The 13,467-nt window shown below is 39.1% G+C and overlaps 1 protein-coding gene across 4 annotated transcripts in view; it reads right to left on the minus strand.

Annotated features, from left to right (window-relative positions):
* Window positions 1-9,517: 9,517 nt before the first annotated feature.
* Window positions 9,518-13,467, minus strand: part of tcf7 (transcription factor 7) — a 230,289-nt gene continuing 226,339 nt past the window's right edge. For 3 of the 4 annotated variants that reach the window (XM_072263939.1, XM_072263936.1, XM_072263933.1), the window contains one exon: window positions 9,597-9,678. Coding sequence is in view for 1 of the 4 variants with exons in the window: in XM_072263935.1 (XP_072120036.1) it covers window positions 9,602-9,678 (77 nt within the window). In the remaining 3 variants the exon portion in view is untranslated. Of the gene's footprint in view, window positions 9,679-13,467 lie in introns of all 4 variants that reach the window. The other variant, XM_072263935.1, reaches the window with a different exon arrangement.

A 13,467-nucleotide genomic window follows, 5' to 3' on the forward strand; every position in this document is an offset into this window, starting at 1 on the left:
TGGAGCAATAGAATGTGAATTACATAGGACTGTAAGTTTAATAAGTCATATCACCAAGATACTTCTAAGAATGTTGATGACAAGAGCTAAAAGTAAGATACGAGCTGAAATAGGTAAAGAACAATGTGGTTTTGTGAAAGACAAAGGTACAAGAAACGCGATATTGATGTTAAGGATACTATCAGAACGAGCTATTCAAATGCAAAAAGATTTATTTGTTTGTTTTATCGACTACACAAAAGCATTTGATAAAGTGAAGCACAATAAGTTATTTAAAATATTACAGGAAACTAGATCTAGATTTGAAAGCCCTCTGCCTAATCAGAAATCTGTACTGGGAACAAACTGCTAAGAATAGATGGAGAAGTGAGTCAGTTTATGAAAATCAAGAGAGGAGTTAGACAAGGGTGTGTTTTCTCCCCCGATTTGTTTAATGTGTACGGTGAAACAATATTACAAAAAATAAAAGACATATTGGGAATCAAAGTTGACAGTGAAACCATCAATAATTTCAGATATGCAGATGACACTGTGTTAATTCCAAGTATGGTGGAAGAACTACAAAACTTAATTGATATAGTTGCTGAAGAAAGTGCAAAAATGGGTCTATCTATCAATTGCAAAAAGACAGAATGTATGGTGATATCCAAAAAGAAGGAGAATCCTATCTGCAGGCTGAAAATAAATGGGGAAGACATAAAACAAGTACAGAACTTTTGCTGATTAGGAAGCTGGGTGACATCAGATGGCAGGTACGACTTGGACATCAAAAGAAGAATAGGGATGGCAAAAGACACCTTTTCGAGAATGAAGAGTATACTGACCAATACTAAACTAGGCATGACAACCCGCCTCAGAGTACTGAAATGTTACATTTATCCAGTTATGTTATATGGATCAGAATGTTGGACAATATCTAGTAAGCAGCAGAGATGTTGTTTTTGAGGAGGATGCAAAGAATATCATGGACGAAACGAATATCTAAAGAGGATGTCATGAACAGAGCAAGCACAAAAAGAGAAATAATGTATGAGATCATGAAAAGGCAATGTAACTTCATTGGACATGTAATTAGGAAAGAGGAGTAATAGTAATAGATGCATAGTAATTATGGGAAAGATTGAAGGGAAGAAAGCAAAAGGAAGGCAAAGACAAATGATGATGGAGGCAGCAGCCAGAGAACTGGAAATGAATGCTAATGAATTGATCCACTTGACCCGAAACAGGAGTATGTGGGCCATGGCATTCAAAGCTCAAACTGGGCATGGTACCTGATGATGATGATGATGATACTGACATTGGAGAGGGTTCAGAAAAGATTAATGAGAATGATTCCAGAAATGAAAGGGTTACCGTATATGGAACATCTGACAGCTCTTGGGCTGTATTCCCTGGAGTTCAGGAGAATGCTGGGGGATCTCATAGAAACATTCTGAATATTAAAAGGACTGAACAGATTAGACATGGCAAAGTTATTTCCCATGGTAGGGGAGTCTAGGACAAGCGGGCATGACTTCAGGATTGAAGGATGTCCATTTAGAACAGGGATGCAGAGAAATTACTTTAGAGGGTAGTAAATCCGTGGAATTTGTTGCCATGAGATGCCGCGGAGACTAAATCTTTGGGTGCATTTAAGGCAGAGATAGATAGGTTTTTGATTGGCCAGGGCATCAAAAGGTATGGGGAGAAGGCAGGAGTGGGGATGACTGGAAGAATTGGATCAGCCTATGATTGAATGGCAGAGCAGACTTGATGGGCCGAATGACCTACTTCTGCTCCTTTATCTTATGGTCTTAATTCCTGGAATTATCCTTGTGAACCTCCTCTGGGCTCTCTCTAATAACAACCCAACCTTTCTGAGAGATGGGGCCCAAAGCTGTTGACAATACTCCAAGTGCAGCCTGACTAGTCTCTTATAAAGCTTTAGCATTATCTCCTTGCTTTTATATTCTATTCCCCTTGAAATAAATGCCAATATTGTATTTGCCTTCTTTACCACAGATTCAACCTGTAAATTAACCTTCTGAGAGTCTTGCACGAGGACTGCTAAGACCCTCTGCATCTCTGAATTTTCTCCCCATTTAAATAATAGTCTGCACTATTGTTCCTTTTACCAAAATGCATTATCATCCACTTCCCAACACTATATTCCATCCTGCCACTTTTTTACCCATTCTTCCAATTTGTCTAAGTCTGGCTGCAATCACATTGCTTCCTCAGCACTACCTCCCCTCACCTATCTTCGTATTATCCACAAACTTTGCCACAAAGCCATCAATTCCATTATCCAAATCATTGACAAACAATATGAAAAGTAGCCGTCCCAATACTAACCCCTGAGGAACACCACTAGTCACTGGCAGCCAACCAGAAAAGGCCCCTTTTATTCCCACTTTCTGCCTCCTGCCTGTCAACCGTTCCTCTATTCATGCCAGAGTCTTTCTTGTAACGCCATAGGATCTTATCTTGTAAAGCATCCTAATGTGTGGCACCTTATCAAATGTCTTGTCAAAATCCTTACCCAAATCCAAGTAAATGACATCCACTGCCTCTCCTTTGTTCACCTTGCTTGTTACTTCCTTGAAGAACTCAAGATTTCCCTTAACAGAAACCATGCTAACTTTGACTGATTTTATCATTAGTCTCCAAGTACTCCGAAACCTCATCCTTAATAATAGACTCCAACACTTTCCCAACCACTGAGGTTAGGCTAACTGGCTTATAATTTCCTTTCTTTTGCCTTCCTCCCTTCTTAAAGAGTGGGGTGACATTTGCAATTTTCCATTTCTCTGGGACCATGTCAGAATCAAGTGATTCTTGAAAGACCATGACCAATGCAGCCTTCAGCAACCTTTCTCAGGACTCTGGGATGTTGTCCATCTGGTCCAGGAGACTTATCCACCTTAACACCTTTGAAGTTGCCTAGCACTTTTTCCTTTATAATAGTAATGGTACTCACTCCTGCTCCATGACACTTAGAGACCTCTGGCACACTGCTAGTGTCTTCCACAGTGAAGTTCATCTGCCATTTCTTTGTCTCCTCATTACTACCACAACAGCATCATTTTCCAGTGGTCCAATATCAACTCTCACCTCCCTTTTACTCTTTATCTAACTGAAAAAAAATTTAGTATCCTGCTCTATATTATTGGCTAGTTTGCCTTCATATTTGTCTTTTCCCCTTTATAGCTTTTTAGGTGCCTTTTGTTGGATTTTAAAAGCTTCCCAAACATCCAAATTCCCACTCACTTTTGCTACCTTATATTCTCTTTCTTTGTCTTTTATACAGTCCTTAACTTCCATTGTAAGCCACGGTTGCCTACCCTGCCATTTGAGAACTTCATCTGTGGACATATCTATCCTGTACCTGGTGAACTACTTCCAGAAACTTCAGCTACCTCTGCTCTGCTGTCATCCCCGCCAGTATCCTCCTCCAATCCTCTTGGGCAAACTCTTCTCTCAATAAAATAATTCCCTTTATTCCATTGTGATACTGATACATGTGACTTATGATTCTCCCTCTCAAATTGCAGTATGAATTCAATTATATTATGATTACTGCCTCCTAAGGGTTCTTTTATGTTAAGCTCCCTGATAAGATCTGGGGTATTACACAACACCCAAATTAAGATAGCCTTTCTCCGTGTAGGCTCAACCACAAGCTGCTCTAAAAAACCATCTCATAGGCATTCAGCAAATTCCTTCTCTTGCAATCTGACACCAACCTGATGTTCCCAATCTCCTTGCATATTAAAATCCCCCATTACAATTGTGGTGTGGTGCGTGGCCAAGTGGTTAGGGCATTGGACTAGTGATCTGAAGGTCACGAGTTCGAGTCTCAGCTGAGGCAGCATGTTGTGTCCTTGAGCAAGGCACTTAACCACACAATGCTCCAGTCCACCCAGCTGGGGGTTAACCTCACGATAGACTGGCATCCTATCCGGGGGGGGGGGGGGAGTCTCATACTCTCAGTCACTTCATGCCACAGAAACTGGCATAAGCACTGGCCTGATGAGCCTATAAGGCTCGGAACAGACTTTAACTTTAACTTAATTACAATTGTGACATTACCCTTATTACATGTCTTTTCCAGCTCCCATTGGAATCTCAACCCCACATCTTGGCTACTATTTGGAGGCCTATATATGATTCCCATGATGTTTTTTTCACCCTTATGGTTTCTTAACTCCATCCACAAAGATTCAATATTCTTTGACCCCATGTCACCTCTTTCTGAAGATGTAATTCCGTCTCTTACCAACAGAGCCAACAGGAGGTAGAGAGGCTTGTCAAATTGTGTGAGAACAACAACCTGAATCCCAATGTGGGTGAGACAAAAGAGACAATTGTGGAAGGCACAGGTCACCCACTCTTCATTGCACATCAATGGCTCTGCCATGGAAAGAGTGAAGAGCCCAAAGTTCCTTGGTGTGCACATAATGGACGGTCTAACCTGGACCCACAACACCACCTCACTAGTCAAGAAGGCACAGCACTATCTACACTTTCTGAGGAGATTGAGGTGTGCAAACTCCTGCTCGTCTTCTTATGGGGAATAAAGCAGTTTACCCAGACCAAGTATATGATGTGGCCTTGCAAACTCCGGCAGCAACGGTTTGGTGGGAACGTGGCACATGCATTTTTGAGTAGCTAGTTTACTGTTAAGACTACCTTTAAAATGTGTTAGCTCCTCAATGAATTATGATTAATATTAGTATTTATTTGCATGTGACTTGTGAAGTTCATGTTTTGGACAGAAGGTTATACATAGATTCAGCAGCAGATTTAGCCCTTGTTTACACTTGAAGATCCTGGAAAATGCATGGAATCCAATTTAGAATTGTTTGAGTTTGACCTGAGTTTCAGATAATCTGTAAAAGTCACCAAAGCTTATTGGGTTGCTGTGCAAGGAGGCACAGCATCAGGGGCTGAATGTGCACCACTTGGACTCTGCAGACTTTGGCCTGAAAAAAAGTTTCAAGAGGAATTCCCAGCTATGCCAAATAAATAAAAAATTCTTTTCAGAGCAAGGACATAAGCAAGAACTTGAATTGGAGAAGCACTTCAAAAGCACTGTGCAAGCTCTTCATGTGTTTAATGTTTATTGGGAGGTGGAGGAGTATCTGCCCGTGGCTAAGCACACCATGCGTTCTGTTTCCACAAGGAGGAAGATATGATGTGCATATGGATATTAAAAAACTTTCACTGGGAGATAAACAACATCCTCACTCACAGCAGCACTACTGGCATTCTCTGGGAGAAACAAAAGCATTACCTCTTCAGGATAGGCAACCAAGTACACACAAGTTCCTCTCCCTAAAACTCCAATCTAGTTTGGCACAGGTGCCAAGTCCAATCCAATCATGCATTTGACTCAGATGAAATTTAGACACGTCACTCCGGGTCCACAGTGTATTTTCCTGCCAAATTGTCAGAATGAAGTCGTATGTAAATTGATTGATAATGTGCTTTTTTGAATGAAAAAATGGGAGCAGGAGCAATCCATGTGGCCTTCCTCATCTATCAATGAGCACTATCCCATTGTGTCTCAATATCCCAAATTTATTTGAGCCCAAAAGGCTGCTAATCTCCATTTTACTATTACAGTACGGAAATCAGTGACAAATGACTTCAGCTGATCAACTCAGCACGAAGAGGTAAACAATGAGTTCACACTCTGAGCTTTCTCATGAAATGAGGAAAAAACGGCAATGGTTAGTAACTTTGAGATGTAAGCCTAAGATGATTTTAAATGTAATTTATAATTGCATCAGTTCCAGCAATATTGGGTTCCATCTTCTTCTTTCTCTCATTATTTGGGTCTGGTGCAGGTTTAGCTTAGAGTAGGTACAAGGCATGGCATTAAACACAGCATCCAGGTAATCATGCTTTTCCGCTGCTGGCTTTGAAATAGTATTTTAGTCTTTCCCAGGATAGAAAGCCTCAGTAAGGCTTATGTGTGCTGTATATTCTAATGGCTTCCTTGGTCACTTCAGAGTGTAAATCACACTGGTGCTGCAAATATGAGAAAACGCAGAAAGAGATCAGAATGTGAGAAAAACTACTGTTGGCAGGAGATGGAGAGAAATGGCATTTGAAAGCGAAGGAGCTGCAACATAGCAAAATACAAAATAAACAAAACTTGGATTCCAAAGCTTAGCTTTGGAACTATCTTGTGTGAATTGGCAGAGTCATATCACACTTTGTAAGCCTGGGAGAATTATCAATTCTCCTCAAACATTTTCCAAAACACATTTGACAAAGATGAGAAATATTTAAAGAAATGAAGTGCAGAAATGAAACAACAGATCAATCCATGATGCACATTTTAGTTCAATCAAAATACCTCTTTTATTTTACTTCAACAAATAGTACATGTTTTTAATAATTTGATCCCTTCCACTTACTTAAAATTTTTGGTTTTCTATCAACATGTGTGTTGCCTATATGTTAATGGCTCTTTGCTGGGACTGTAATTGTTGAAGGGTATGAGGCAGCAGTATCTTTGAAAGCTGTTTTTTTTACAAAAATGCAAACATGTCTTGTGTGAAGGAAGAAGAAACAGCTGACCTTTTTTGATTTCTTGTCATGGAAGATGAAACTTAGTGGAAAATACTAAATAATATAGCTATTATAAAACCCTGTCTATTTCTACTTTTCATTTTAATTCCCTAAAAATATAACTCATAAAAATATTACATCAGCCTGAAATACACACACAGAAAAGCAGAAGCATCAAGTCTTATATTTATATTTTTTTTGTTTTTTTTTGCTCTCAATTTTTTTATACAAATAGGCAAGAAAATTAAGTAATAACCACAAAACTAAGTGATTGATCATTTCAGGGGTTCATAAAGGTAACATCCAAGTCAAATATTGACCTCATTTATCTGTTTGACAGTATAAATGCTAATTTTGTTACTGCCTGATAGCAGACTTATAATAGCAATGAAAAGACCCATCAACCAATGCAATACACATAGAAAGCAAATATTACCATTTAAAATAAATGTTTTCAGCTGCTATACCTCAGACAAAAAATATATTTATTGATTCATTTTTCTCTTCAAACTAGTGACATAGAAATGCCAACATATGGAAGGAGAGGAGGAAGGAGATGCACAAACGTTGGGTTTGGATCCAAATCTGTAGCTCTTGCATAAAACCTGCTACATTAAATGAGATCTAGCAGCTGCCACAGATAGTACTTCATTTGATTATATGTTCCACCGTGAGTGAGGAATTAAGTCATTACTTTGTTTTTATACTCTCTAGTTACAGGAGATCAATACTGAAAAGTGAAACTTTTTACTATACTGTCCACACCTTGTGTCAGATAGAGGCCACAGGATGAAGCTTTATCCATCCAATGATATGTCTTTGCCCTACTTCAAGACGCAATCCTTGTGAGGTAGCGGACACTTCCAAAATTTGGAGTAGTCTATCTTATGGCTTTCTGATTTAAACTCAGTTTGATACTAAATCCTGAACCTGTCAAATCTGGAGTTTCACTAACAGAAGGAGACTTCCCCAGATTCAGTCCTTGTGGGATCTCATGGCTCTGAGAGGGGAGTTACTCAACTCATTGGTTTCTGTTGACTTCACATCCCGATAGTAATGCGACGATAATGATATAGGCCTCTGTCCACACTATTAGTTCCATTAGAACTTCATCACGCAGTCTTGTTTGAAGTCGGTAACATTTAATTTGATTTATTCTTGGCCCTGTGACCAGAACTGGTGTGGATCTCATGGCTGGTGACATCAGGGAGATTTTCTAAGTAAGAGATTCTTCTGGACTTGTTAGTCACAAATGTGCAAATTAGTTGCCCCCCGCCCCCCCGAGAGAGTTACAACGGTTCTCACTGCTGATAAAATTATCTCCTGATCATTTCAGCCTAAAGTGAACTGGCAGTAAATGTGTTTGGAGGAGAGAGATGTGAGAGAGAACAAACACTGGGCTGCTTTGAACACTATGCAAACAAGCATGGACTGCAAATGATTATGCTACTTTTTAAAATATTTGCACTTGAAAATAAGACATACTGTACCTTGTATGCCTGAATGTGTGAACTTCACCTACTGCAGAATGGTGGAATATGGGGGTGCTCTTCCAAGAATTGTGCCTGAATTATTTATCAGAGACATGCAACAGGCTTGTCTGAAATTGTGATTGTGATTGTGATTCTTCTTCCTATTCTCCCTCTTATTCCAAGATCTTACCTCCATTCCTTATGGATTTTTCATGTTTGCCACATAATTATAATAAAGCAATTCCAATTGCTTCCAGTTTGAAAGGCAGGCATTTCGCTATGGCAGTGTTGTGCTCGAAAAGCTGTTAATTGTTATCTGTCCCCCATGCGACTCAATTGCACTTCGAACACTAATGTTAAAATGTAGATCCAAACACTGCATCAACTTTTCAACACTGCACATTAAAATGCAATGAATATTAAATAAATCAGTTAGTATCAATGTGTAAATTTGCATTTGTATACCTCTAACCCTGCCTTACCAAGATGGAGGAGAAAAAATGAGATAGAGTCTCTTCCACTGTAATACCTAGAGCATGTTGTTATCTGTTGCCTTGATCAAAAGTGATATTTTCTCAAAGAAACAGGCATATCACAAGCATGTGCTGAGGACAGTTGGTGTATGTGGTAAAAAGCTAACTAACTTAAGAATCTGGAGGTGTCATCTTCAATGTTCATTCTTTCATAAAGGTTATCAAAGGCCCTTCTTTTAAAGAGAAAATGTTCCCAAATCAAGTTAAACATTACAATTTATCAATCATTGCATTCACATAATGATATGTAGTTAAACTCTTCTATCCTACCAACAACCAGCTTGTGTTTGTAACCCAGTAAGTTGTAATCATATTTCTGATTTTGGATATTTTGTTTGTAAAATATCCAAAATCAGAATAAACTTATAAATTCCAATTCAGAACAGCCTCCATTACTTAAGGTTGAGGAAGAAACAACTCATTGCAAATTATAATTATGTGAATGAGGAACATACACTGACATACTGGCAAACTCAGATATATACAGATGGATGATCACAAGAAAACCGACTGTATATTTGAATTGTTGAATTCCACCATGTATGTATAATCAAAACAAATACTACTGGGAACACTTGAAATGACAACCAGTCATTCAATGCTAAACACTGGAAAGTCTTGAAAGAGTCGAATCAGATTTTGTTTTGTGTCCTGAGAGCATGCCGAACTTCATTAACAAGTTAGAAGTACTTGTTCTTTGAATGTGCACTAGACTGGTTGGGCCTGGCCAAAGACATTATGGAATTTCCATTTTTATGCATTAGGGTATTACTTGTTAATCAGTGATTGCAGTAGAAGTTGGCCATTATCTTGGCATCGTGTGCTGATGAGGGATGTTCATTAAAGTACAACATTGTGGAGAATCCGACGTAGAGGGTATAGACAGTCCCGTGAGATCTGTGGTAGGCTGGGGTTGATCAGAGTAAGGGGCTGGGTTTGGCTGCGTCTGTTGTGCTAAGTCTGTAGAATTAACAAGCTTGGCGGAAGTTTCTTCTGAACGCTGGAGTGCACTGGGAGAAGAGGAAGGACTGTCCATCACACTTCCATCTGAAGAAACTGGGCTGGTGCACCTGGCTTCTCCTTGCATGTACCGAATGCATTTCTTTTTCTTCCTGAGAACAGTGAGAAGAGCACATTTAAGCAAGCGTACAGTAGATTCACATCAAAGAAAAATTATCAAGACTGGTGTCTCAGAACATGAATGTGAACATCCAGTGCACAGGGCAATGACTAATGCCACAACATGAGAGTTTTACCTTAGTTTTCACAATAAATGTGCTCCTAAAATTAGCCAGTCCCTCTTAAAATGAGACACTTTAAGGCAAGGAAAGGGCAAGGGAGCGTTAGTCAGTTTCACCTACATGACGTTACTGAAGCTTCAGACTGAATTGCTGGAAATGTGGAAAGGGCTGTCTCCTTCCCAGTAATTCAATCTATGATAATCCGGGGGTGGGGGGGGGGGCGCCGGGAAGAAATGACCTGAATAGAATATACTTGTTATCTTAGATGTGTGGCACTTGATCTTAAAATAATGACAAAAAAGTTAAGGAAACTGGGATTGTTGAAATTGAAGGCTTGAAAATTCCAAGGAGGCACACAATGGTTAAAGGTTTTCTTGATCAAATGGTGTTTCTTTTCTTAAAATCATCTTTCTCTCTTCCCGATGACAGGCATTTCTTTGTACAACATACAAACAGGAAATCTGATTTCAGACTCTAATATTAGATGTGGAGCGATTTTTGAAGAGAGCCCTTGGAGAGTGGTTTACCATCCCAACTTTTCCCATTTAGATTCACTTTGGCCAAAATACAGCTTTTGGGATTAGCGAGCTATTTCTATGCCTGGAGAAGTGTGTGAGGGACAGGAAAAACTGTATCCCACCATTCTCCTCTTACAAGCTTGAACCACAATTTTTTGCCTGATCACGTGACTGCTGCTCTTTGGTTTATTGTGGGATTTCATTACTGGTATACATAGAGCACAGCATTTGAGGGGCTCACTTCTCATGACAGACTTTAGATACAGAACTATTTAAAATTAATAATTCATGGTGGGAATAGGAGGTAGATTTAAAGCAGCACTGTATTTGATTACTGTTACATATTTGAAATTTATATTTTTGATTTTTTTTCTTGCTTTCCACAAAATAAGCTATTCCATTGCTTGAATAGGAACAGTTTCTGCTATTTATTAATGCTTCCAGAATTCCTGATTTAGGTTCAAGGACATTGATGCTCCCTGCTTTCTAAAGCTGCAAGTCTCAACTCAAGCTGAGAGTAAGCTCAACTCGTTGTTGCCTGTAATTTAAATAATTACGAAGTGTTTTTTGATTTGAAACCATTAAATTTAATCTGTGTCTCATGAATTAAATGCCTTGATGTCAGTGTTAGAAGCCCGCCACCTTCTGCAACACAGTGAACTTCCATGGTTTTTTAGCCACAATTCAGAACACAATCACTGAACCAAGTGAGTAGTCGTGTACCCCCTGGGCCCCTTTGTATCAGAAATCAAACACATTCTTGTGACCTCTCTGAGTGAGTCAGTGAATTTAAGTCTCATTTTGCCTCAGTGGTGAACAGATGTTGTCATACTGGTAACGTCAGCGTGAACCGGAAAATCATTGTAGTCCATTTGCACTCTGCGGTGAAAGAAAACATACATCTCTATCTAGGCAGGATTTCAGCCCAGCTCCTGAGATGAAAAAAAATGCTTCCTCTCAATCTAGCTTGAAATCAACATAAGTATACATTTGAAAATGAATGGGAGGGTACTTAAAGTCACACTTAACTTGAAGTAAACTTTTGAATGATTTTCTAAGATACAGCACTTTTCACAATCGACGTATCTTGTACAAATGAAATAGTACAATAAACTACAAACAATATAGCTAACAATGGTTATAACATTATAAAAATGGAGCTGTAATTTACACAAAAGATTGACACAGCAGAGAATGCTGGATATCCAGTCACCTTCGTGTCTGCTAATCTCAGGAAGCAGGATTTTATCACTCAAAAATTATGCCTGTTTTTAATATAGGATGCAATCAAATATTAAAAATGTTAGAGATTTAAACATAACATGCTAATAATGCCCCAGGGAGGATAACTGGATGCTTTTATGAAATATTGAACCATACTGCGAAGGATTTGGGTTTGAAGATGCTGATTGTGGTGGTTTCGATTGGCTTCAATGTTTCCAGGCCTGTTTAGAATGAAGGAATGATGCCAGTATGCCAGTCAAAGATAACTGAGCCATGCTCTGACTAAATGACATGACAATATGCATGTTCTAGAGTTAATATATTAATTCAATGTATCAGAAACTGCAGAAATAAATGAATCTAAGCATCCAGGGAATCTAAAAGGGATCTCTTTATTCAAAAAGTGGTGAGAACGTGGAACTTGTTACCACAGGAAGGATATGAAAACTAACCAGGAATAAGACCCAAGATGGAATCTAATGAAAGAATTCTGATTGATCGTATCTGAGTTGGCAGATATAAAAGAAAGGACACAAATCTCAACTGCACGGAGGATTGTCAGGAATTTTGGGCCCCATATGTAAGAAAGGATGTGCTGATGTTGGACAAGGTTCAGAGGAGGTTTATGAGAATGATCCTGGGATGAAAAGGTTATCGTATGAGGAGTGTTTAATGACTTTGGGCCTATACTTGCAGGAGCTTAGAGGAATGGTGGGGGTATCTCATTAAAACCTATTGAATGTTGAAAGGCCTAGAATGAGTGGATATGGACAGGATGTTTCCTATAGTGGGGGTGTCTAGACCAAAGGGCACAGCCTCAGAATAGAGGGATGTCCCTGTAGAAAAGAAATAAAAAGGAATTCTATTAGCCAGAAAGTGGTGAACGTGTGGAATTCATTGCCACAGATAGCTGTGGAGCCAAGGTATTGGGTATATTTAAAGTGGAGGTTGATAGATTCTTGATTTATCAGGGTGTCAAAGGATATGGGGAGAATGAGGTTGAGAGGGATAATAAATCAGTCATGCACGTGGCCAAGTGGTTAAGGCGTTGGACTGGTGATCTGAAGGTCGCTAGTTCGAGCCTCAGCTGAGGCAACGTGTTGTGTCCTTGAGCAAGACACTTAACCACAAATTGCTCCTGCACGTTTATAGCCCAAAGGCGGCAGTTGGTGCAGTATGGACAAGATAAGACAATGGAATGGCAGAGCAGACTTGATAGGCCGAACGGCCTAGTTCTGCACCTACGTCTTATAGCCCAAGTCAGAATGCAATTGGTATCATAATATACTATAGACTACTAGTCCAAATCATCAATGGATCAATGGTTTCTGAGATGTTAAAGAATTTCCTACTAGCAATTATAAAGATGACCTTGGTCTCACAGGTATTGTTAGTCCTGTTTTGTGGTAGCAGGGTGAAGTTGCTGTACTTGTTGGCTGTGATGACGAAATGAGTATGAATTGCCATGGATTTCAGAAGTGGAAGTTTATCACGATTACTAGTGCATCACTATATCCCCGAGTCAGAACGTTCAGTTCAATTCTCATTTTAGGAGTATATGTATATATATCAGAACTGACAGTTCAGCAGAGCACTAGGTTGCATAGCTGTTAGAGATATCATCTTTTAAAGGCCCTAATCTGTTCTCACAGAGGATGCAAGAAAATTCTGTGTGGCTATTCAGAAGTAGAGCTGATAAGTTATTTCTGCTGACTGGCCAGTATTTATCCTTCAGTCAACATTACTAAATAAGCAGATTTTTTTTTTGTGGTCATTATTTGTGGGAGATTCTTGCCAATAAATTTCAGTTCACATTTTAAAATTAATTAATTTTCAGAAGCGTCCTTAAGATTATTCTAATGCTGTATTTGGTTATCAGGAAATTCCATGCCCAGCATATTTTCTGTTGGTGGTTAAC

This window comes from Mobula birostris, chromosome 7, assembly GCF_030028105.1.
Source record: "Mobula birostris isolate sMobBir1 chromosome 7, sMobBir1.hap1, whole genome shotgun sequence".
In the NCBI taxonomy this organism is placed as follows: Eukaryota; Metazoa; Chordata; class Chondrichthyes; order Myliobatiformes; family Myliobatidae; genus Mobula; species Mobula birostris.